The sequence below is a fragment of the Oncorhynchus masou genome, chromosome 17 (assembly GCF_036934945.1).
Source record: "Oncorhynchus masou masou isolate Uvic2021 chromosome 17, UVic_Omas_1.1, whole genome shotgun sequence".
Taxonomy (NCBI): domain Eukaryota; kingdom Metazoa; phylum Chordata; class Actinopteri; order Salmoniformes; family Salmonidae; genus Oncorhynchus; species Oncorhynchus masou.
Genome location: NC_088228.1, coordinates 23,787,717 through 23,813,268, shown reverse-complemented (window position 1 = coordinate 23,813,268; position 25,552 = coordinate 23,787,717). Strand labels below are relative to the sequence as shown.

The 25,552-nt window shown below is 41.7% G+C and overlaps 1 protein-coding gene across 2 annotated transcripts in view; it reads right to left on the bottom strand.

Moving 5' to 3' along the window:
* Positions 1–9,954: 9,954 nt before the first annotated feature.
* LOC135558724 (disks large-associated protein 1-like) overlaps positions 9,955–25,552 on the bottom strand; it is a 121,411-nt gene continuing 105,813 nt past the window's right edge. For both annotated transcript variants that reach the window (XM_064992800.1, XM_064992799.1), the window contains exons 7-12: positions 16,187–16,581; positions 15,815–15,900; positions 14,264–14,703; positions 13,981–14,072; positions 13,718–13,870; positions 9,955–11,831 (exon numbers count right to left, since the gene is read on the bottom strand). In XM_064992800.1, the coding sequence (XP_064848872.1) occupies positions 11,616–11,831; positions 13,718–13,870; positions 13,981–14,072; positions 14,264–14,703; positions 15,815–15,900; positions 16,187–16,581 (1,382 nt within the window). In that variant the 3' untranslated portion in view covers positions 9,955–11,615. The remainder of the gene's footprint in view (positions 11,832–13,717; positions 13,871–13,980; positions 14,073–14,263; positions 14,704–15,814; positions 15,901–16,186; positions 16,582–25,552) is intronic.

Genomic DNA, 25,552 nt, shown 5'->3' with positions numbered 1-25,552 from the left:
TTATTTATAGTCATCATTATGAGATTATTTTACGATACAAAATGGGTTATACATGCCTATGATTTGACAAAGAAAGCTTGTATAACTGCATCATACCTGTTTGATTTGAATGAAACCTAGTGGGAGGGATGAGGGATTATCTGTGGATGATCATCTGTCTCGTGCAGAGTTGAAATGTATCCTATATCGCAGGCAATGCTCAAAATAAATGATTAATTTTGTTTGATCTCAATCAAAGATAAGGATGCAATTATAGTGCAACACTTATAGTGCAACAGGTAGACTACCTGAAGGCGTAGTGAAATATGTGCGGGGTAGCCTATTAATATCAAAAGCAGCCACAAAATATCAGGCTAGCAAAATGTTCAAACTAAACTAAACTAAACTAAATTTTAAAATCTCATTGACTTTTTTGTTTCAGTTTTCACATTAAAGGTTGAATTCACCTGCCTTTATCGAAAAGTAGTCTTTCTGGTTGTCTTGAAACCATGTGTGCTGGAGTATTTTTTTAAATTGAACCTTTATTTAACTAGGCAAGTCAGCTAAGAAAAATGATTTACAATGACGGCCCCTGAACAGTGGGTTAACTGTCTTGTTCAGGGTCAGAACGACAGATTTTTACCATGTCAGCTCGGGGATTCTATCTTGCAACCACTATTATTATAGTCATAATTGTACCCCAATGACAACTATATAAATTGTCTGATTAGGAAATATCTGACGATTTGTATCATATGTTGGTCTAATATGTTGGAAGATGTCTGAAGAGGTTACAGGAGACGTACATGTAAAAAGTGTCCCACTTTTTCTGAATTCACTCCTATAACAGTACTACAAGAAAACACGTAGTATTACAAGAACCAGAGCCTTGCCTAACATACGGTGGGGGTGGGGAACAAAAATGGTTGCTAAATATATTTTCAAACACCAATACATAGTATCTACATTTACATCCCAATTTGGCACAGTGCATTATTTATTCGTTTTATAATCTTAACATCAAAACAGAAAAAAACGATGTCAATGATCTTACCATATGCGTCAGGGGATGAGCTTCCTGTTTGAAGCTTGCTCTGCCCCCCTATATGATGTCACACCAATGTGATTTTGATCATGTAGTTTCTCTGCAAGGACTTATTAACAGTAGGTTTGATTTTCTCTTGTCAGACCAAGATATAAATGCCTCGGGATTAAGCTTTCCCAGTTTATATGATGTCCCATTATCCTTCTTCACCCTAGTTTAGATTTTTAAGGGAGGTTAATTTGTGTTCCAAAATTACGTTTTTTATGTTTGCCTTTTTAATTGAGCTATTGTTCGTTTTTTTTCTAGACTGCAGAAATGTGTAAAAATAAGGGTAAAGCTAGAAGTTAAGACAATATTACTGAGTTACATTGGCTTATATCAATTAACATTTCATATAGTCGTATTCAAAACGAGTTCTGAATGTGCGTAAAAATGTGCCCAACATTCTATGAATGCGATACCAAATAGTCCATAATATTGTAAGATAATCCTTCAGGTGTTCAGCACCATAATAAAAGTTCTTAAGCCTAAGTGGTTCCATGAACATAAATAAATTCACCAGTAAAGAGAACGACACACTGACGACAGCAAGTATGTTTTTTTTTTATGGGGAAACTGGTGTCAGAGTAAAGGTAATGTGCCCTCACAGTGCGCGTCAGAGGGCGTTTACGCCGGTACCTGAAATGTTGACTGGTCGGAGTCTACGAAACTCCCATTCACTCCCATTCAGATTAAGATGGAGGGGGTCACTTTGTTAGTCGAAGGAGAAAACAAGTCTTTAACTGTAGGCTCGCCGCAAGCTACAACATGAGGCATTGGAGGCACAGGCCGTGGGAATAACGCCACTTGCGCGGTGAGCCAGTCAATGCAACACGTCCCATTAATAATGAGTGCTGATGCTGCTTTGCACCTTGCATGCGCATTTTGGTTTTCTTATAATATGCCTACGTTTATGTTAGAAGAGCTAATACAACATAATATAATATATTTCCACCTATCCTAGAACTTTTAAATATATTTTGGAATTGGAAAGTATGCTATGAATCTGATAATAAACACATTTTCTTGATTCATACTGGCTTAAATGATATGTTAATGTTTACATGCAATAGATCCACAGGTCTATATGATGGTTTATTGCACCAGTCTGGTGCCTGAGTGCTGACTGGTCGTTTATTTACAAATTGCTCGCAGACAGGACCGTGACTGTCAACGTCACACGATCAATTCACCAGTGTGACATACAGTATCTCAGTGCCAGCGGACGCTGCAAAGCGAGCGCCGGCATGAGAACAGCAACACTTGGGTCGCTTCAACAGACGGTATAATGGTGAACATTATAAATTAGGTGTATTACCAAGGTCATGGTGTATTACAATTCATGGTGAGAGAGGGCCAGTGATGCATGATTCCAGGACTCAATAGCCTACGCCTATAGTTTAATTGTAGATTTTTCAAAGTAGCTTTACGCTCACTAAATCAAGTGATAAATTAACATATAGCCTACTTGGTGTCTGCTGTGCTCAAAACACATGGATATGGAAAGCCCAGTGCAAAAGGTGGCTGTAATCATCACAGAAATCCATCTTGAGTGTCCAAAATATTAGAGAGATGCGAGACAAAAATGCAAACTAAATGGTTTAAACAGATACAAAACGATTAAATAAATGTTACACCTTGCTATGCAAGTTTACACGTGCTTTGGAGCGCACATGTAAACATAGTATCAAGTGGCAAGGTATTTTTGGGGTTAAGAAAATGTGCTATAAACATTTATGCCGAATATGAACGTTCTCAGGTGAACACTAACCTATGGGCCTAATCATTAATAATAGCACCTGTAACTAATACATTCATAGGTAGTGCAATTTACCATAACGCGTCCACACAGAACGAATGATGACAGAAATCAAAATATTAAGACTCACAGGTTACCCAATGTAACCAGCATATCCTGTGGTGCTGGAGTCAGCCTCCGTACCATAGTCGCACGCCCAGCCTTGTGCCATTAAATTGCTTTTATTCTGCTCGCACGCTTTTCTTTTTATCTCACATTTTTAGTGACCTGGTACCTGAAAAGCTTGCTGGTAAAGTGTCATTGACGACCACAACCATGCGTTTTCATGGCCTGATTGAGGAGGTCAGAGTGTCAGCACGAGGTGGATGAGCAAGCTGCCGAAACACTGGTGATTCCCTGGGAATCCCACCACATGCGCCGTGGCAACTGAAATAGCGCGCGGGGCGCTAGCTCTCCAGATTGCAAGACAAATTAGAACGGTGCTCATGGGGTCTGGAGAGTCTTGAGGCATTGATAGCAATGAATGCGCACGAAGTTCTTAAACCAATGTATTGTTTGAGATATTGTCTTCTAATTTTCCACCGACACACTATTTAGGCGTTCTCTGCTCACCAAGTGCAGCATCCATAAATTGTTAACTAAATGTTTGAAGGCTCATAGGCACACAACGCAGAGCAGAGTCTTGTGTTTCCAACAAGTCTGATGACTAGCCTATGATTCAAACAATTATTAAACATTTAATCAGGGCACTTCAAAAGGTAGCAAAATAAATTACCCCACTAATCAAAGCTCCCAATGTCTCTCTCCCTCCACCCATATACCCTTCTTCAGTCGACAACATATTAACATTACAATTGCTTAAGTATATCATTCATATATGTGCATATATATATATATATATATATATATATATATATATATATATATATATATATATATATAGAGAGAGAGAGAGAGAGAGAGAGAGAGAGAGAGAGAGAGAGAGAGAGAGAGAGAGAGACAGAGAGAGAGACAGAGAGAGAGTATTGATTATTGATTCACTATTCCTTGGCCTGATAGTTTTTAGCACTAATCTGAAAGTCTCGGACTGGAGCCCTGGGCGGTTAAAGCTGTTTCACGCAGAGAGATTAGGGTAGGGATATTCGAGCGTCATACACATTGTAATACAACGCAGGAAACCTGGTGCTTCCTGTCTTGTTTGGTCTCGTTTACAAAATCTAATCTTTCGGTCTGTTTCCTTAGTAGCCAAAATAGCAGTTTAGTCAAGTGGCATTAAATGATAAGTGAATAACTAACCCGACATATGGCTAACCATTCTGTACGGGTTTCAGGGTGGCAATCTGGTGACCCGTGTTAACCTGTAGGTGGCCATTTACTGTTTCTTTCCCAGAGCTCGCTCGCACACACACACACAGAGACAGACAGACAGACAGACAGACAGACAGACAGACAGACAGGCAAAATAAACACACAGGCCTACAATTTAAATTGATTAGTTGGAATCAAGTGTGACATGGAATAAAATATGCGCTGCTGCATGGGACAAAAATACCCTGCAGTTCTATGGCTCTTGTCTTGTCTCACCTGCATATGTCGAAGAGGTAGCCTTAATTGCATTTGTTTTAATCATTTAAGACCTTCCTTTTCAAAATTACTTTTGATTTTGAATATGATTATGATTTGCCATAGATAGGTGGTGTGTTAAGCACATTTAGTGTGGGAAATGCGCTCTACAAATGAATACATGTAGCATTGGCTATATTATTTGATAGAATCTTGAGCAAATTGTTTTAATGCTATTGTCACCTATCATTTTACTTACCGGCATGTAAATTGACACAATCTAGGCTAAAGCAATAACCTGAAGAAAAGTTGAAGGTAGAGTAAAGAGTTTCAATTAGCCTAATAACTAGGAATTTGACACGATATAATAAGTCAGGTTGAGAATCTAGCCGGGACACTGGGGTTAACTCAATTGGGATTAGTGTCGGGTTAGAGTTTTTAGCAGAGGATCTGTACAGAGTTCTCAGTACTGCCTGGAGCGTTTGGGTGTAGAGCGATAAGTGCCCCCTACTGGCAATTCAATACCATGCACTTCCAGCAGCATCTGGTCTCCCATCTCGGGATGGACCAGGCCCAACACTCTTGAGTATCAGATTGCCCTGGGGCAGGTTTAAATCCAGATCAAAATAATGTTAGATTATTTTCCCGATATCCTCGGTAAATCCTCGTCCTTGTTCAAATGGAAACGGGAAAGTTAATTACTATTTCAACCAAATGTCATGGGATTATTAGCATGACCTTGATTATAAACTACAATGTGGTATCATCGGATGTAATCAAAAAGCAAGGAGGGACCAACATCATTGAAGATGGCACAGGGTTATTTGAACCCCCCCAAAATAAAGGTGAAAAGTTGATCCCTGATGTGAAATTTCACCCATCTGCTCTACCCTTATCTTGAAAGGTAAATTACATGTTCATATGCATATGCATATCTGAATATGAATTATTGACAAACAACGGAATTTAACTTTTACACGAACATAGTTTTGATGCACAGTTCCTTTAAATGGAGTAATTTAATTCGCAATGTAATATACCATCAATGGGGTGCTCCTAATAACACATATGTGGAACCCTTTCACCACTAAAATGCTGTGTATCCCTTTTCACCACCAAAGTGTTCCACCTGGAAACAAAAGGGGTTCTCCTATGGGGAACACGAATAACCCTTTTCTGTTATATACACTCTTAGAAGTAAAGTAGGTCTGTGTCTGTTCTATGCAATACATTTTTTTTATCTGAACATTCTGTAACGTTTTCTAGGAAAAGCCCCAGTTGTTTCTGACCATTGAGGACGCCTGGTGGTCAACAATGATATTATCATAATGTGCAGGTATTAAACACGGCTTAACTATGTCAAGAGCATGCATACTGTAGCTTCTCCTCCTTTGTACATCTACATTTTGGGCATCTTTTAATTATACAATATGTTTAATTGATTTATGTCCCAATATTGCAGATATAATGCTGTTTTTTTTGGTCAAGAAGTGGATCATAAATGGCGAGGCATCACATTGAAGAAAAAATGCTCACAACACATCAGAAAACAACTTTGGAGTAGGCCTATTTTAAATGAAATTATGGGCACAAAGACATATTCAACTCCATCGTTCATAGAATCAGATGGAGGATTCATCATAAAACCATTTGATGTTCCCAATTATTTGAATGATTCCTTCACTGGCAAAGTGGACAAATTTAGGCAGGAAATGCCAACAGTGAACAGTGAGCCATCATGCACATGCAACAAAAAAATAATAAAATAAAATCATTTGAATTTTGTAAAGTTAGTGTGGGGGAGATGGAAAAAATATTATTATCGATCAATAATGACAAACCTCCTGACATTGACAACTTAGGTGAGATACCTAAGTTGGATTTCAGTGCAGCCTTTGATATTATTGACGATAACCTTTTGTTGAGAAACCTTGTGTTATGGCTTTTCAAACTCCATATTGTGGATGAAGCGCTATCTAATTGAACTCAAAGGGTTTTCATTAATGGAAGCTTCTCTAATGTCAGACATGTAAAGTGTGGTGTACTGCAGGGCAGCTCTCTAGGCACTCTACTCTTTTCTATGTTCACCAATGACCTGCCACTGGCATTAAACACATCATGTGTGTCCATGTATGCTGATGAGTCAACCATATATGCATCAACAACCACAGATAATGAAGTCACTGAAACTCTTAACAAAGAGTTGCAGTCTGTTTAGGAATGGGTGGCCAGTAATAAACCGGTCCTGAACATCTCTAAAACTAGGAGCATTGTATTTGGTTCAAATCATTCCATAAATTCTAGGCCTCAGCTGAATCTGGTAATGCATGGTGTGGCTGTTGAACAACTTGAGGAGACTAAATTACTTGGTGTTACCTTAGACTGTGAACTGTCATGGTCAAAACATACAGATTCAATGGTTATAAAGATGGGGAGAGGTCTGTCTGTAATAAAGAGATGCTCTGCTTTTTTGACACCACACTCCACAAAGCAAGTGCTGCAAAGACCTAGTTAAGCTGCAGCTGGCCCAGAACAGAGCCGCACGTCTAGCTCTTCATTGTAATCAGAAGGCTAATATTAATATGATGCATGCCAGTCTCTTGGATAAGAGTTGAGGAAAGACTGACTGCGTCACTTCTTGATTTTATAAGAAACATTAATGTGTCGGAAATTCCAAATGTTTTATATAGTCAACTTACACACAGCACTGACAAACACACATACCCCACTCAACATGCCACCAGGGGTCTTTTCACAATCCCCAGGTCCAGAACAAATTCAAGGAAACATACAGTATTATACAGAGCCATGAGTGCCTGGAACTCCCTTACATCTCATATAGAGCAAGGGAACAGCAAACCTGGTTCCAAAAAACAAATAAATCAAAACCTCATGGCACAATGCCTCTCCCTCATGTGACCTACTTGTTGTGTGTATGTACTGACATGTACAGTGCATTCAGAAAGTATTAAGACCCTTTGACTTTTTATTCTAAAACAAATTAAATACATTTTTTTCTCAATCTACACACAAAACCCCATAATGACAAAGCAAAAACAGTTATGACATTTTTGCAAACGTATAAAAAAACATACAGTTGAAGTCGGAAGTTTACATACACTTAGGTCAAACTCGTTTTTCAACAACTCCACACGTTTCTTGTTAACAATCTATAGTTTTGGCAAGTCGGTTAGGACACCTACTTTGTGCATGACACAAGTAATTTTTCCAACAATTGTTTACAGACAGATGATTTCACGTATAATTCACTGTATCACAATTCCAGTCGGTCAGAAGTTTACATACACTAAGTTGACTGTGCCATTAAACAGCTTGGAAAATTCCAGAAAATAATATCAGAAGCTTCTAAAGCCATGACAGGCTAATTGAAATAATTTGAGTAAATTGCAGGTGTACCTGTGGATCTATTTCAAAGCTTACCTTCAAACTCAGTGCCTCTTTGCTTGACATCATGGGAAAATCAATAAGAAATCAGCCAATACCTAAAAAAAATGGTCTGGTTCATCCTTGGGAGCAATTTCCAAATGCCTGAAGGTACCATGTTCATCTGTACAAACAATAGTACGCAAGTATAACACCATAGGACCACGCAGCTGTCATACCACTCAGGAAGGAGACGCGTTCTGTCTCCTAGAGGTGGACATACTTTGGTGCGAAAAGTGCAAATCATTCCCAAAACAACAGCAAAGGACCTTGTGAAGATGCTGGAGGAAACAGGTACAAAGGTATCTATATCCACAGTCAAATGAGTCCTATATCGACATAACCTGAAAGGCCGCTCAGCAAGGAAGAAGACACTGCTCAAAAACCGCCATGAAAAAGCCAGACTTTGGTTTGCAACTGCACATGGGGACAAGATCATACTTTTTGGAGATATGTCCTCTGGTCTGATGAAACAAAAATAGATCTGTTTGGACATAATGACCATTGTTATGTTTGGAGGAAAAAGGGGGAGTCTTGCAAGCCGAAGAACACCATCCCAACCGTGAAGCACATGGATGGCAGCATCATGTTGTTGGGGGTGCTTTGCTACATAAGGGACTGGTGCACATCACAAAATAGATGGCATCATGAGGAATTAAAAATTATGTGGATATATTGAAGCAACATCTCAAGACATCAGTCAGAAAGTTAAAGCTCGGTTACAAATGAGTGGCTATCACAAAGCCCTGACCTCAATCCTATAGAACATTTGTGGGCAGAACTGAAAAAACTTGTGCGAGCAAGGAGGCCTACAAAGCTGACTCAGTTACACCAGCTCTGTCAGGAGGAATGAGCCAAAATCCACCCATCTTATTGTGGGAAGCTTGTGGAAGGCTACCTGAAATGTTTGAGCCAACAATCAGGGGGAAAATGCCTTGGTCAGGGAGGTGACCAAGAACCCAATGGCCACTCCGACAGAGCTCCAGAGTTCCTCTGTGGAGATGGGAAAACCTTCCAGAAGGACAACCATCTCTGTAGGACTCCACCAATCAGGCCTTTATGGTGGAGTGGCCAGACGGAAGCCACTCCTCAGTAAAAGGCACATGACAATACACTTGGAGTTTGCCAAAAGGCACCTAAACGACTCTCAGACCATAAGAAACAAAGATTCTCTGGTCTGATGAAACCAAGATTGAACGCTTTGGCCTGAATGACAAGCGTCATGTCTGGAGGAAACCTGGCACCATCCCTGTATTTCAGTGGCATGGACTGAGTGACTAGTCAGGGTCGAGGGAAAGGTGAACGGAGCAAAGTACAGAGGGATCCTTGATGAAAACCTTCTCCAGAGCGCTCAGGACCTCAGACTGGGGTGAAGGTTTACCTCCCAACAGGACAACGATCCTAAGCACACAGCCAGACAAGGCAGGAGGGGCTTCGGGACAAGTCTCTGAATGTCTTTGAGTGGCCCAGCAAGAGCCCGGACTTGAACGAGATTGATCATCTCTGGAGATACCTGAAAATAGCTGTGCAGCAATGCTCCCCATCCAACCTGACAGAGCTTCAGAGGATCTGCAGAGAAGAATGGGAGAAACTCCCCAACTACAGGTGTGCCAAGCTTGTAGCGTCATACCCAAGAAGACTTAAGGCTGTAATCGCTGCCAAAGGTGCTTCAACAATGTACTGAGTAAAGGGTCTAAATACTTGTGATATTTGTTAATTTTTTATAAATTAGCAAACATTTAAAAAAAACTGTTTTTTCTTTGTCATTACGGGGCATTGTGTGTAGATGAGGGGGAAAACAATTTAATAGATTTTAGAATAAGGCTATAACGTAACTGAATACTTTATGAATGCACTGTATGTGTGACTGATAGATGCACACACACTACATGTTAATGTTTTTAAATGTATGTCAATTGTAAAGTATTTCGTATTATCTTTTTCGTTATGTGTCGGACCCAAGTAAGACTTGCAGTCACCATTAGGGCCTGCTAATGGGGATCCTAATGAATCAAATAAAAAAATGAAATCAGCGGCACCGATTGGTCAAGACAGAAAAATAACATCAGGCTGACTGAAAACTGGAATCAGTCAGTGCAAATGAATACATGGTCAAGACCGGGAACAGAGTTCATAATTATTTTATTCTGTGTTCATATGTATGCACATATAATCCCTATACAATACAACATAAGATCAGAGTAGCATGACAGACCACTAAAACAGAATCCAAACAGTAAAAAAATGAAATCATCAATAAATAAATAGTTAAATAAATAAACTAATACAAGTATAAATTAGGTATAGATTTTGTATTTCTAATATTGTCTGCATGCTTAAAGGAACATCCTCATGTATAATTTCTGTACAAACACACACATGGCTATTTTCAAGTACAAGTGTTGTTTTGACTATGTACATTATGTTCATGAGGCTACTTGACCGTATTGAAGAAAGGCCAACATATCAAACAAGGAAATTAGGAAGCACTTTAAGAGACCCACACTCAAACACACACACTCACCTCTAAACACTGATGGACACAAACCGACACGCACACACGCACACGCACACACACGCACACACACCACCAGCACTAGGAGACCCTGATTTGACAGACTGAATTTCCATCTCTTCCTGAGAAATAACAGAGCTAAGCCTGCTCAACCACAGTCACATGGCATTCCAGGAGTCCATTTGGGATTAAACTAACATACCAAGAAACAGTTTACTAATACAATTAAGCCACTGAACTTGCTACTGGAAAGACATTGTTAAGAAATTAAACAACTTGCATTCCAGATGTTTTTTAGTGTCCCTCTCTAAGTGTTTAGGGTATTTCATATTGGGTTGCTTATCACCACAAAGATCCTCACTTGTCATACAAATCTACTTTAGACACCTGTCTGAATTTACAGAAGGGAAATCACCAGGATGAGTTCAGTACATGTATCAAAGAAAATTGTCTCTAGCTGTCCTTGTACCATTAATGATTAAAATGTTTAAACAGATAGTTGCTTATTCTAGAGAATCACTATGTCTTTACAATTGACAGCACCAGCAGACAAAACCAACAGAATTGGCTACAGAAACGAAGGCATCCTCTTTATCTAAAATCTCTGATCTTTACAGATGGGACTTCAAAACCAACGTGTTCCGTTGTTTTACACATTTACTTGTTCTGATTTCAAATGAATATTGCTTAAGCATAATATACCCTGTTTGTTTGCCAATTATGTTACAATCCCCCCCAAAAAATATTGAGAAGGTTGAATGGGGCATCAAGCAAGGGATTCTGTTTGGCCCATGCTTAGGTAAAAGTAAAAATAGCTAAAGAAACCAAATACTCAAACATACTTATTTGCTATCTTTTAGGATATCAACAGGTGTCTACATTGATTAAGAATGCTATACATTTCACAAGATCATGATATATGTTACTCAGGTGTGGGTAAAAGTGATACACTTTTTAAAAGAAGGATCACGAAGGAGTCATCTTCAAGCGAGGATCTATGTTACATAGATGGAAACAAGGCCAGGATCAAATTTGTGAGAGAGACAAGATTATGTAAAAGAAACAACTATACTGTTGGCATTTTTCTTCCCACTACAGAGAAAAGAGTTAGTGTGGTTATATTACAAAATCTGTGTGGGTCTGTGTGCTCACAGGAACCATACCGTTAAAAGCATATGTGTGCGTTTACCTGTGTGTGAGATCTAGCGGTGTGTGAGATGTAAGTGAATCTGTCTGTATGGGTAGTGGTGAAGGTGTGCCTGCCGCGGAGCTCATAGCCTGGTCTGGGCCTCAGGGATATAGATCTCGATGCTGTCTGCACTCTCGGTGGCTGAGTTCTGCCGCACCGACGCGGCTCGTTTGGCGGCCATCAAGCGCTTGCGCGCATCCAGCCGCTGCTTCTCTGAGCTCTCCAGGGACCTATCACGGGCCAGGGGAGGGTGACCTTTTGGGGGTTTCTTTGGCACAGGAGGGGGGATCCGTCTCTCCTGAACAGGGATGACAAATAGTCAGTTAGCCCTCTGGGGGAGGGGGGACAGGAGCGTAGACAGCATTAGTACACCTATAGCAGCACACGGCTAGCGCTACAGATAGACAACCACACACGACGCAGCGGCGGGGGGGCGACTGACTGCATGAGGTACGGTGGCCCAGCGAGGTCAGGCCCCGTGGTGCGTGCCAGATGGAATGACTTCTCAAAACCAGCTCACTGTCGACAAGAACAACAGAACAAAAACATGGAGAAGCGGTCAGGAAATCAATAGTATAAAATGCAACAGCCATGATACTGTACAGTAACAACATCTTTACAGTCGCTAATACAACAAATGACAGGAAATGGCAACATTCAACTTTTGGGTGTGAGGTGTTTCACTGTGTTAAATTATTGTGTATAAAACTGAATGAATATGATGGTGTATAAAACTATTGATGGCGTATAAGTTGTAATGTGTGATTCACGCCATGTGAAGCACTTAAAGGTATGCGGTACATCTCATAAACCCTCACCATCTAGACCAGTGGTCACCAACCGGTCGTTCTCCAAGGTATTCCAAGTCAAGCTCCAAACATTTCTGTAAAAACCCCAATGATAAAGCCTTGCGTTCCTATTTTATTTTATTTAGTCATGCTGTTGGCGGTAGGTGCACTTGATTCAGCAGCCCTAGTGCCGGGAAGGCAAAGTGTTCCCATTTTTTAAATATTTCATGTGTCTGAAGGGAGAACTCCATCTACCCAGCAGGCCCAGAGAGCAAATCAAGTGCACCTATAGGCCTACCACTGGCCAATCAAACTGTCTGCACAGTTTCATCAAGCCATAGACTGTAAAAAGAAGACTCGATCGCACAGCAAAATCGACACTGTGAGATTTCAAATGGTTTAAAAACATGAGTCTCAACGAATACAGCAAAGAGCTGCTGTGTTTATGAGCAAAAGCTCATGTTTAAGTTGTTATTCAGCAATGTCAACACTTAAAATGCACGTTCTCCCTACTTCCACTTACGCTACAAACAGCACTGCCGCTGCATTAAAGGAGTAGCCTCTAGCAAAGTGTTCCCATAAGCTTGCATTGTTATTATTAGCGGCTTGTGTCTTTTTTTAATATCCAGGAATATTTAACTTTCTCTGGTTATAGGAGTAACATGGATTGGTCCATGAGGCAGAAATAATGCAGTGCCACTTGAGTTTCGCCATCAACTGAAAGACTGCATCCCCTTTTGTCAGTGGAGGGAGGGACAGCAGAGGGACAGTGATTCGGGTGAGAGGCAGCCTCACTGCTGCTCTCTCCCTCCCCTCAGACTGACCATCAGATGCAGGCCATCAGTCAGCTGTGCCTCACAGGTAATACAACAAAGTATCTATTACCAGTATGATCATATACCTCCATTTAAAATAAATATAATTTAACAATAGTCTGAGAAGAACAACATTGGCAGGGCAATTCAAGCATTAAAATTATGCAATGATAATGTTTTGGGTGTATAGCCTACTGCACAAATCCCATTGCTACAGACCTGTTTTAAAATGGTTAATGTTGCATAGGCGTATGTTAAAGTAATGTTTAAAAATAATCTAAGCGGTAGATCTCAAATTGTATTTTGACTCATGAAGTGATCTGGACTCAGAAAAGGTTGGTGACCACTGATCTAGACAAAAGTAATTTGTTGCCAAACCAGGGAAAATTATTGATACAGTATGTTATTAATAAATAATAATAGTGAAGTTACAACAGCAATGCTAGATCATGCAATGAGTTGAAGCTACTGATTTGTTTCTGCATGATCAGTATATCTTGGCTGGTCGGAATGATGAGCTGAGTCTCCATTGACTTAGACAGCACAGACAGATACTGGCTGGTCCTGGACGCCTGTTTTACCTTTCTCTCCGGGGGGTCCAGGGGCTTCCAGTTGTTGGCCCTCAGCTGGTGCAGCTCATCAAACTTCAGGCTGATGTTCTCAATGGACAGCTGGAGCATGTCCCAGAAACCAGCCAGGTCCTGAGAGATGGGCCGCGGGCGGGCGTTGGGGTTCTGATCCCAGATCAGTAAAAAAGGGAAGAACGAAACAGAGTTTTACCTCAGATTTTATGTGAAGAACAGGGGGAGTCAAAGGAAACTGAAGAACTAGAAGAGTCGCACACCAGGTTCTCCTCACAAAGTTCCCGGAACTGCTGGAACTTCTGTGACATCAGGAGCTGAGCACTTCCTACGGCAAGCCTCATTTTCCCCAAGACTGTAGAGAGATAATGTAAATACAGATCAGATCACACAGGGAGAACTCAGAGGACTGTCTCATTGTAATGGCTGGAATGAGGTCACCTAATTGTACCTATCACAAGTACAATTACGCGGCACTAGCCTCCACTGCTCTCACACAATTGTGATAGGTAGTGGTGTAAATGCTTTTGGACAGGCCAGACTCACTGTCATCCGGCAGGTCGTTCTCCTGTTCGTCCTGCTTCATCTGTCTGCACCAGCCCTTCATGCGGTCCGTCTCGGCTTGCAGCAGCTTGAGGAACCAGCGTCCGTCCCTCTGGCACACAGACTTCTGGACTACCTCCAGGGGATCTTCAGTCACACTGTCGATCCAGGGGTCAGGCGGGGGCAGGATGGATGGGTCAAAGCACACGTCATCGTAGTCATCTGAGGTACAGGCGTGGTAGTGGTTGCCCGAGCCCTGGATGCTGACGGTGGAGGCAGAGGCTGGCGAGGTGGCGGCTTCGCGGGAGTACTTGCGGGACACAGAGCCTGAGAAGGGCAGGTCTGTTTCTGGGGAGTCCAGGGGGCTGTCTAATATGTCAGGCATGTCCAGGTCTGCCTGTACTGCTGCCGTTACACTGTTGGAGCGGATGAACTGCCGGTATCTGCCAACAGGGGGAGATATGCATCAGTGCTCAGTCTGAGGTGACCTGACTAGGAAAAACTTGAACCTAATTTAAGGCTATACATAAGGTGCAGAGTTTTTCTGGCCAGGTCACAATGTGGTCAGAAGAACTTAATGCCCTGCATTTGCTCTGAAACTACCAGTACTGCAATATTCTATTCTCCATCCATTCTGATGGATGGAAGGTTCATCTTACCACATTTTGAGCCAATCCATGGTACCATGAATGAACATCCCACACAGAGTGTTAGTGTGGGAGGTGTACAGAGACACAGAGTAAGGGAAGGGAAGGGGCCCTAGGCTGCAGTCATCATGGAGCAAGCCTACTACTCTAAAACACCCACCAGCCATGACTATTCCTTTAGAGGGAGCGCCCTTCACTGCAGACACAGCAGAGCTGTACAAGAACTGCCTCACGATGCCGATGACTATTGCTGCTATATTTGTCCTATACAACACATAGGGTGGAGCAGAACACACGTAGCACAAGGAATAAATATACAATAAGGTGTATCATGTGAATAATTTCACTCTGATTCATATTCAAACTCTCACAGTCTTTAGTATGACTAAGCTGCTGTAGTGGGCAGTCAGTGCTCCTCATTAACAGACAGAAGTTGGAGAAACCAGCTGCAGTCAGCTACTTTAAAGTCTACCCAGACTATTTCTCCAACTTCCATCTCCAGTATCAAAAATTTGAGAATAATCTTGTGAGTGAGAGTAGGCGTTTGGTTTGCCTCATCAGACTGCAGTCGCAGGTGAGCTGGAGATGACTCAGCTGAAGTCACTGACGAGGCGTCACCGGCGAGGCTAACAGACAAACATAACTCACTCACCATTTCCCTTTCAGAGAAACGGGGCAGGAAATGCCATAGTTCCAAATGTCTGTTTTGCTAGCGCAGCTGTTCCTCCGCATTAACAACCCTAGGCACAAGCTGCTTCTCCCAGCAACCCCTGACTCACTTAGTAACAGCCTTCATTTGTAAATGGATGGCTTTCTCTGGACATTCACACAAAAAGGTCATGAAGGCAAGAAACAGTGAAGGACTGACATTCTGAACTGACTGATAGAGAGAAAGCGAGAGACTCACCCCCTCTCGTCCTCCACCTGGACCCCAATTGATTGGTACTTGGACTGGTCCTCCATCTCCAGAGCTTCCTCTTCTGGCCCATCCACCTGGACATAAAATTATCCAAAAAATGAATTCTCCTATAAACTAGACATCTATTTTTCAGTCACTACAATATCCAGAACACCAGGGTGAAGTAATGTAAACATCTGCCACTAGAGGACAGTATAGAGCAAGAGTAGAACCTGTCAACTCAGAAAGGGGATGAGGATCCAGTCTCTCAAAACTTGGCTCGTGTGTCAACTAATTCATTTCTTATTATTCCCATATCAGATCAAACAAAATGTTAAACGACACCAGAAAAGTGGTTGTGAGGTAGTCTCTACCACAGACCTGGATGCCGATGGACAGCTGGCACTTGGCCCGCCTGGCCTGCTCCTTCCTGCTGTCCTCAGTGATATGGGCCAGGGCCGAGGTGGTGGTGGTGATGGTGATGCTGCTGTTTGCAACATGCTGGCTAGCAGGGCCGTGGACCTGGGCGTTGGCCGCCTCAATGGCTGCCGTTAGGGCCTTCATGCTGTCGATGCTCTCTGTGGAGTTAGACAGGCCTGACTGGATGGTCATGTCTCCCTGCGGGTGACTATCCCTGCCCCCCTGGCCATGGCCATCCATGTAGGCATCCTGGGCCGACTCGGTGCTGCTCTGGGCTGTGATGGAGATGAAGGGTTTGGAGGTGCGGGGCGGCACCGGGGGAGGGGTCTTCTTATAGGTTGTGATGCATGATGACACTGTGGGGAACCATGGGAGAGGTAAAGTACTTGCGAGGGGGATATTTAACACACACGTCATAGCTTTCTAACATATCAAAGTAGGAATGTATATTCTACTCTCCCGCTGTGGACAGGTTTTGATGTTCTCAAACACACAGTCAAATCTATAGGTGATCAGGGGAGGGCAACACGTCTCATTGATGAAGAGGGAACATTTTAAAATCTAGAGGTAATGGTGATAGTAGTGGTAGAGCTCTGCGAGCCAATTTATAGAAAGACAGGAATAAAACAAGGTTTTTTATTCCTACTCTTTCCACCTCTTATTCTCTACCACACTCACCCTCTTTTTAAAGTTTGTGATAGCTTGTTTTTGTGATGGCTTACACAATCGAGTCAAGAGTTAACTGCTATTTACAGAATGTGCAATTACGGCAAAAATAATGAGGGTTAGTCATTCATGTAAAGTTAGAGGGAAACACCAAAGCACAGCAAATGAACAGCCGTGGAGTTTCTCATAGAATGCAGAACTGTGAGATGGTAAATCATGCAACACAAATGAGCAGACAGACGATACTATGCATTCGGAAAGTATTCAGACACCTCAATTTTTCCCCATTTTGTTATGTTACAGCCCTATTCTAAAAGGGATTAAATCTACACACAATTCCCCATAATGACAATTCAAAAACAGGTTTGTAGACATTTTTGCAAATATATATTTATTTTTTAAAACTGAAATATCACATTTACATAAATATTTAGACCCTTTACTCAGTACTTTGTTGAAGCACCTTTGGCAGTGATTACAGCCTCAAGTCTTCTTGGGTATGACACTACAAGTTTGGCACACCTGTATTTGGGGAGTTTCTCCCATTCTTCTCTGCAGATCCTCATGTTTTGTCAAGCTGGATGGGGAGCGTCGCTGCACAGCTATTTTCAGGTATCTCCAGAGACGTTCGGTCGGGTTCAAGTCCGGGCTCTGGCTGGGCCACTCAAGGACATTCAGAGACTTGTCCCAAAGCCACTCCTGCATTGTCTTGGCTGTGTGCTTAGGGTCGTTGTCCTGTTGGAAGCTGAACCTTCTCCCCAGTCTGAGATCCTGAGCGCCCTGGAGCAGGTTTTCATCGAGGATCTCTCTGTACTTTGCTTCGTTCATCTTTCCCTCGATCCTGACTAGTATCCCAGTCCATGCCACTGAAAAACATACCCATATGTGTGCCTTTCCAAATCATGTCCAATCAATTGAATTTACCACAGGAAATTAAAGAAACATCTCAAGGATGATCAATGGAAACAGGATGCACCTCTGTCATTATGGGGTATTGTGTATATTGCTGAGGATTTTTTTTTTTTTTTTCATCCATTTTAGAAGAAGGCTGTAATATAACAAAATGTGGAAAAAGTCAAGGGGTCTGAATACTTTCCCAAAGGCACTGTACAGTACAGAGAAAAACTTTGTACTTCTATCCATAGAAACATCAATACAGGTCCAATTGTACAAGAAAAATACTTTTCAATTGAGTTCTTAAATGAATGTTTCACTTGTGAGAAATATTGGGATCGTCTCCAGTACATATTAGATATTTTATTCCATGGCAAGCTAACAAAGTGAGGTGTCTGTGGAGGAATGATCCATGTAGGGCGGCAGGATACTTATGTTACGTCGATGCAGAGAGTCTAGGCCCAGCCCCAGGTTCTGTCTGCTTTGACAAGTACTTCAAAACGCAAACTCTGACAGGACTGAATAAATAGCACCATGCCCTCAGACCACACAGAAGCAAAGAACAGTCTCTCTCTCTCTTTATCTCTCATACACAGACACACACCAACTCATGATCTCTTTTGACATCGCCACTTCTAAAACTTTGACGATAGAAATCAACTGTCTGGCTTTGTTTTTGATGAGCGATGGCTGGCAGGGAGAGGGAGCACACCAACACCACCAGCTCTGACAAACTGTGGAGCTTATTAGTGTGTAGCAGTGACACCGCTGCACTCCGCCCCCTCTGCCCCTGGACCCCCCCTGGCCCTGCTGCCTGTACTGTATCTATTACACACACACCTGAATAATCTATAGCTAATAACAAAACCATCATTTGTCAAACAAAGTCTATTGTGCTGTAGAGACAATACTCATTGAGGCAGAATACACATAATATGCTGTTCGGCAGAATACACATATTATGCTGTTAAATCAATAGCCTCCTAGTAGCAGGTCCTTCCAGGGTTGTGTATGACATATACTCCCCTCCATATGCATTTGGACAGTGAAGCTAATTTATTCTTAATTTGGCTCTATACAACACCATTTTGGATTTGAGCTCAAATGTTTCATATGAGGCAGCAGTACATAATGTCACCTTTTACTTGAGGGTATTTTCATACATATCTGTTTTACCATTTAGAAATGAACGCAAAAAAAACCAAATTCACTTATAGTGTCAATGCTACATCAAGTTTGCGACGATACAAACTTGTTGGATGCATTTGCAGGTTGTTTTGGTTGTGTTTCAGATTATATTTTTGCCTAACAGCAAGTGAATTGTTAATACATGTATTGTGTCACTTTGGAGAAACTTTAATTGTGAGTAACAATAGAAGATGTTTCTGAACACACATACCATGGTTATGGATATGATTATGGATAATCATGGTAGCATCCACATTAATGTAGAAGTGTTCAGAAAGTTACAAAAGACACAAAGATCATTGACCCACCCACCCCACAAAAAACAAACCTCCCATTATTGGTAATGGTGAGAGGTTTTGTTTTGTTGTAGCCTCTAACCTTCTCACTCATCATTATTAATGAATTACTTCCTGATTTGTCTTAATCATGGCATTCTCTGGATTAATTCAGAAGTGTTCAGGAACATCTTATCTACTCACTGAGAAAGAAAATTACACCAGTCATCACTCAGTTCCTATTGGGTAAAACATGACCCAATTTTTTTTGGATAGTCCTAATCTAATCATCACATTAGGAATGGCGCACGTGTGCAGACGGTTTAGGTTCCGTGTAGCCCTGCTCTGTCTTACACGGAACCCAAATCGGCTGAGAGCGTGCGCCATCATGCATAAATGTATTTTGTCTCCCCACACCAAATGCAATCTTTTATTTATTTACCTTTATTTAACTAGGCAAGTCAGTTAAGAACAAATTCTTATTTTCAATGATGGCCTAGGAACAGTGGGTTAACTGCCTGTTCAGGGGCAGAACGACAGATTTGTACCTTGTCAGCTCGGGGGTTTGAACTTGCAACCTTCCAGTTACTAGTCCAAAGCTCTAACCACTAGGCTACCCTGCAGCCCTGATCATGACACGCAGGTTAAAATATCAAAACAAACTCTGAACCTATTATATTAATTTGGGGTCAGGTCGAAAAGCATTAAACATTTATGGCAATTTAGCGAGCTTACTTGCACTTGCTAGCTAATTTGTCCTATTTAGCTAGCTTGCTGTTGCTAGCTAATTTGTCTTGGGATATAAACATTGAGTTGTTATTTTACCTGAAATGCACAAGGTCCTCTACTACACCAATTAATCCACACATACAACGGTCAACTGAATCGTTTCTAGTCAACTCTCCTCCTTCTAGGCCTTTTCTTTGACTTTATATTGCAATTGGCAACTTTCATAAATTATGCGCATTACCCCCACCAACCTATTTCATCTTTCAGTCACCCATGTGGGTATAACCAATGAGATGGCACGTGGGTACCTGTTTGGGAGTTGCAGGACTTGCAGCGTGATCTGCATCAGAAATAGAACTGACTTCTATTTTAGCCCTTGGCAACGCAGAATAATATTAAATAATATAGATATCTAAATTTATTTTGCAACGCTCGTGCACGCCACGCAAGCGGTGTAGTCAGCCTGTTATAGGACAGACTGAATGACACTGACACTACCAAGAAGACTAATCAATCCCGGCCAGATAACTAGTCTCCATTTCACGGACAGGCAGCACAGTTCTGTGTGTTCCCTCTCTAAAGGCTCACACATCACACCAAATGTGGATCTAGCGTTCGTCTGCAAATTTTCTCAGCGCACTGTGTGTTAGTGACCACACAAAATTTTACATGTGATTCTACATGTAGAATCGGTGTGCAGTCGGTTCACAAATTACGTTCAGCGATGTTAAGTACTATCACCCGCAAACACCATTGGTGTGTCTGAGCCCTGAGTGTGTGTGTTCCCTCCCTTATACACAATAACAGACCTAAATACAGAGATGGATGTGTGATATAGCACACGAGCTATGTGGAATTCTTATTTTTTTTGTATTCAGCCATGCAGGTAGTGTAGGTGGAAGTATGTAAATTCTTGTGAGTCATATCGTATGTCTATGTTTATACGTTGCACATCTGGCTTCAGGGAAGAGAACACTCATTAGCTAAGTACAGCGTTATGCGCCATGATCTAATCAGGATCTTCCTACAGTGGAAACAACAACCACAGCAACAACAAACATGGCTGCTTACAAAACAAGTGTTACTTGAGTTACTGATACCATCCTTACCTTCACTATTCTCTACCACCAGCACAGTGTGGAAATGAAATTAAGATATGATTCAATTAAGATATAAGTAAGAACCCAAGAGAACGGATGGAGAACTTGAGTGTGTATGACTCAGCGGCTTTTTATTGAGAGAGAGATAGTCCATCATAATTGCGTCAGTAAAAGCTAAATATGAAGATGTAGGAGTAGGTCACATATGCTATAAACCACGCTGGAGGTTACTGTGGACCAGGGCATCCATTGTAACACAAAGTACCATGACAACCATTTTACCATGACAACCATTTCCTTTTAATTGCCCACAATGTCGTCACTTTCTTCTCTGTGCGAGCCCTGGTGAAATGTGAAAAGGGATATGTGCCTTGTTGTGCGACAGTGCTGTGCCTCTATGCACTTTATCTTTTTAAAGATCTCCATGGTACTGTACATGTTCTGGTTCATGATGTGAAGCAGAAAAACATTAGAAGACTTCAAAACAGCCCCAATCCTCCACCGCCACTGCAGGAATCTATAAAAGGATCCGCTTTAGCTCCATAAAACCACTGGACTAACTGCTAAACATGTACTGCAGTGCATAGTAAAGATGATCCCATATTAACCATCTCATCTCGTCTGTTCCAGTCCGCAGTAGGAAGTAGCTGTCAACAGATTCACAGTTTCAGCAGAATATTCAAGTATTCCTTGACAGGGTCAGAGTGGAGGCAGAACCCCTCGTGTGTGTTGGCACACGCAGCGTCAGCGGAAGGAAAGATGGGCTCATTCATGCCCTGCTAGGCTGGAGGTTAACAGTGGTTGACAGACAGGCAGGAGCCAGGGCAGGGCCGGAGGGTGATGAATGAGGCCTTCTAGCCATAGAACACAGATGGGTCATTCACCAGCGGTGTTACTCAGGCTGCTTTGGGGGAATGATCTCAGTCCATGGTGGACTTCTTTCTGGGAATGAGGCATGGAGACAGGCCCCACATGACTCCGATCTCCAGCTATAACCAGTGTTGTTTGCACTGTACGACAGCGTCTGAGGAAATAATAGTCGAGGGTAAGATGACGGCTATTTGTATTCTACTGCCTTGCAGGAGATGAAGGTCACTATTTGTTAAATAGTTTGTAAGTGTAAATGCATTGCCTCTTGAAGAATGTATTATTAGCTGGCAGTTGTAGAAACACTGTAAATGTCGCTGAAACACCTGACTACACTATAACAACTAGTGCTTTGAGAGTGCTTTCTTTCCCAAAACACTGATCCTTACACTGAGTACCACCAGTACCTACACTCTATTCTCTAAGTCCAGGTGACATCCTCTTGTAACAGCTCTGACTGCACAACTCCTGAGCTGTAATAGTATCCCCTCCTCATTTCGCTCTTTCCCTCCTCATCGCTCTCTCCTCTGCTGTATGTATGAGCCAGCAGGAGTCCTAGGGCACAGCTTGCACCAGTATTACACAGATGTCATGTACAATCACCCATATCTACTCTCAGCAGCAGCAGCACCCACACCCACTCACCGCTACACACCAAAGGCCTCTTGGCATCCCATCATCTTAGCTGTTTAGGGAAACACGTCAATCGCACACATCAGTCTCACAGATTACTAAGGATGGGAGGATGGATGGAAAACACTTTCACAAGTATCATGGGATTAAGAAGCTTTATATCTGATCTGCCGCGTACCGTATGGAAAAATATAGCCTCGCTTTCCAGGCTTCCTCAAGTGATTAACAAGACTTGGAAGGATGGCATCACAAGTCTAGTAAAATATGACACAAATCATCAAGAATCACATGTATATTCATCAGATAAACAGAATCAATTTTATCTGACCTACAAGGCTTCCTTGTAAAATGCATTCAACTAAAATAACCTAGAAACCTGAGTTACAACTTTGAACTATGCCCATCTCCTGCTTTCCATTCCCTTAGGCAGATGGTATGTCTCAGGGAGCCAGACTCAGAGCCATGTACGAGGGGTAGAGGTGCCCTCTGAATGTCAGCACCAACACTCCTCCCCATTAACTCTACCATAAGTCTCTCTCTCCTCTCTCTCTCTCGTACAGCAGTGTATAAATCTCTCACAGCACCATGGCGATGAGCCATCACTGGGATCGCCCCCTTCCTCCATTGCACACCAAGCGTCAATGTCAGGGCCTCACTCTGATGAGCTTGGCTCTCTTATTTCTGCCTCAAAACCTTGTGGGCTTTCTTTTTCACAAAACCTTGAAGACCAAAAACATTTTCCTCTCAAAACATTGTGGACCAAACCCCTTTTCCTCTCAAAACCTTGTGGACCAAACCCCCTTTCCTCTCAAAACCTTGTGGACCAAACCCCTTTTCCTCTCAAAACCATGTGGACCAAACCCCTTTTCCTCTCAAAACCTTGTGGAGCAAACCCCTTTTCCTCTCAAAACCTTGTGGACAATTTCTGTTGAGCTGTGTTATTAGGAGAAGAGTCCACAAGGTTTTGTGAAGAAAGGGTTTAGGTTCACATGGTTTTGTCAGGGCTGTACGCTCCGGTTTGATTCCCTATTCTGCCTCTACTCCTCACAAAACAGCTTATGACGTTGTTGCTGCTGTTTTCAATTCACACACAAGCTTATCAAAGGATGTCGACGCCCTGTGTTCATATTAATATAATTATATATTTTTAGGCAGAATTATCTACAAAAAAATGAACGTCTTGTCTGCCTTTTTGAAATGTGTGGGGAAATTATAAATGGTGGGAAAGTAGGATATCAGAGATGCAGATAAGTCAAAGCACAGAAAGGGGAAGTGATTTGCATGGGCTTTAGATGTCTTAGCCTGGCTCTTAACTGAGGGTGACCTCTTTCAGGGCCATGCTCCCCTAATGCCTAATTAATCTGCTGCCTCATTAGAAATATTCTTCAACTGCTTCTATTTGTTGTGGACAAGGACGTCATAGGACAGATTATCGGGAATTGACGAAAACGTATGATGCAGAGACAATAACATACCTGTACAGTACGGAGTACAAAGAACACATATACTGCTTCTGTGCCCACATACAAGGAAACATGGTACCACTCTCAAACCCATTATCTAACATGCAAACTAGATTTCGGCATCATGTTCAAACTTATGAGAGCAGCCTCTGATCCCCCCCACAGCTCAAATGTCTAGAGATGTTGTGGTGTGCTGACGGCAGAGTCGGGACAGGACGCAAATGCCAGCTTGATGTTTTCACTCAGACCCAACGGCCATCGTGAAAGATCAAATAGTCCAGAAACTTCCCTCCACACATTTTCTCATCGAGGGTTGCAAAGCTACCGTTAATTTACCAATGTTAGTGGAATCTTCAGTAATTAACAGGTAATCTATGGTAACTTTGGCAATTTATACTTGAATAACTTAAAATAAATTTATTCATATATAGTATTTTTTTTTTACATCTGTGTCCATATAGACCATATGGTCCAAGAGAAATGTGTCCAATTAATGAAAAAATTATCTAATCAACAATGGCATTATTTTTTTATTAACTCTGAAACTCTTTTTTTCCTCAACTGCCACCAGTTTGGCACATAAACATTTACAACAAAGACATATTGACATCGTGAAATAAATAATGTGTATCAAATAAATAACATATATTTCACACGTTTTTCTTTCTCTCTCTTTTCTCCACTCGCTCAAGCAGCTCTCCTGCGGGTCCAGCCCACATGTCTGCCTTGACTACCCCCGGGTGCAGAGCAGCAGGATGGAAAGTAGCGAGCGCACATCTCCAGTCAGACATGCAGCACCAGCAAAGAGTTGGAGGTAGAGTTAAAGAAAGCCCTTATTATTTATCTGTTTCAGATGACCTGTACCCAGCTTATTTTTCATCAACTATGCATATCTGAAGTCTTTGTTGTTGCAGTACTGAAGCATTATACGTTTTAAGAGCTAAACGTGAACATAGGAAAATGGCTGCTTTATTTTCACAAGACAACTCAACATTAGAGAGATCTGTCCTTCGCAGTTTTGTTATTATTTCATTCTACCTCTGCATGGCAACAGCACTTTCATGATCATCTATAAACTCAACAATTATTTTCAAACTACATGTTGGTTTAATTTAAAATATGGCAAAAATGGTCCTGATGATCATTTCCTGTGACTACAGAGATGTCTCTTAACGTTTCATCCTGGGAGGTCAAACTGAGCCTTGCTGTCAGTGGATTGCCACTAGGAGAACAAGAATTCCCATAGGAACAGTCAAACTAGGTTGTAGGAAGTACAACTCAAATCAGCACTGACACCTGGGACTCATCTGATGGGGCAGTCTCTAAGTTTGATAAAGTCCTTTGAAGCATTTCAGTGAAATTATAAAAACAATGACATTTTTTTAAATAAATAACTTGATAAGTGAATTTTAGAGGGTCCTTATCACATACACACACTTTATCTCCGAAAATATTGTATTCATTATAGAAATTACAGAAAATGTGTTTTTTTCTTTTAAGTTTTTCTTGTAA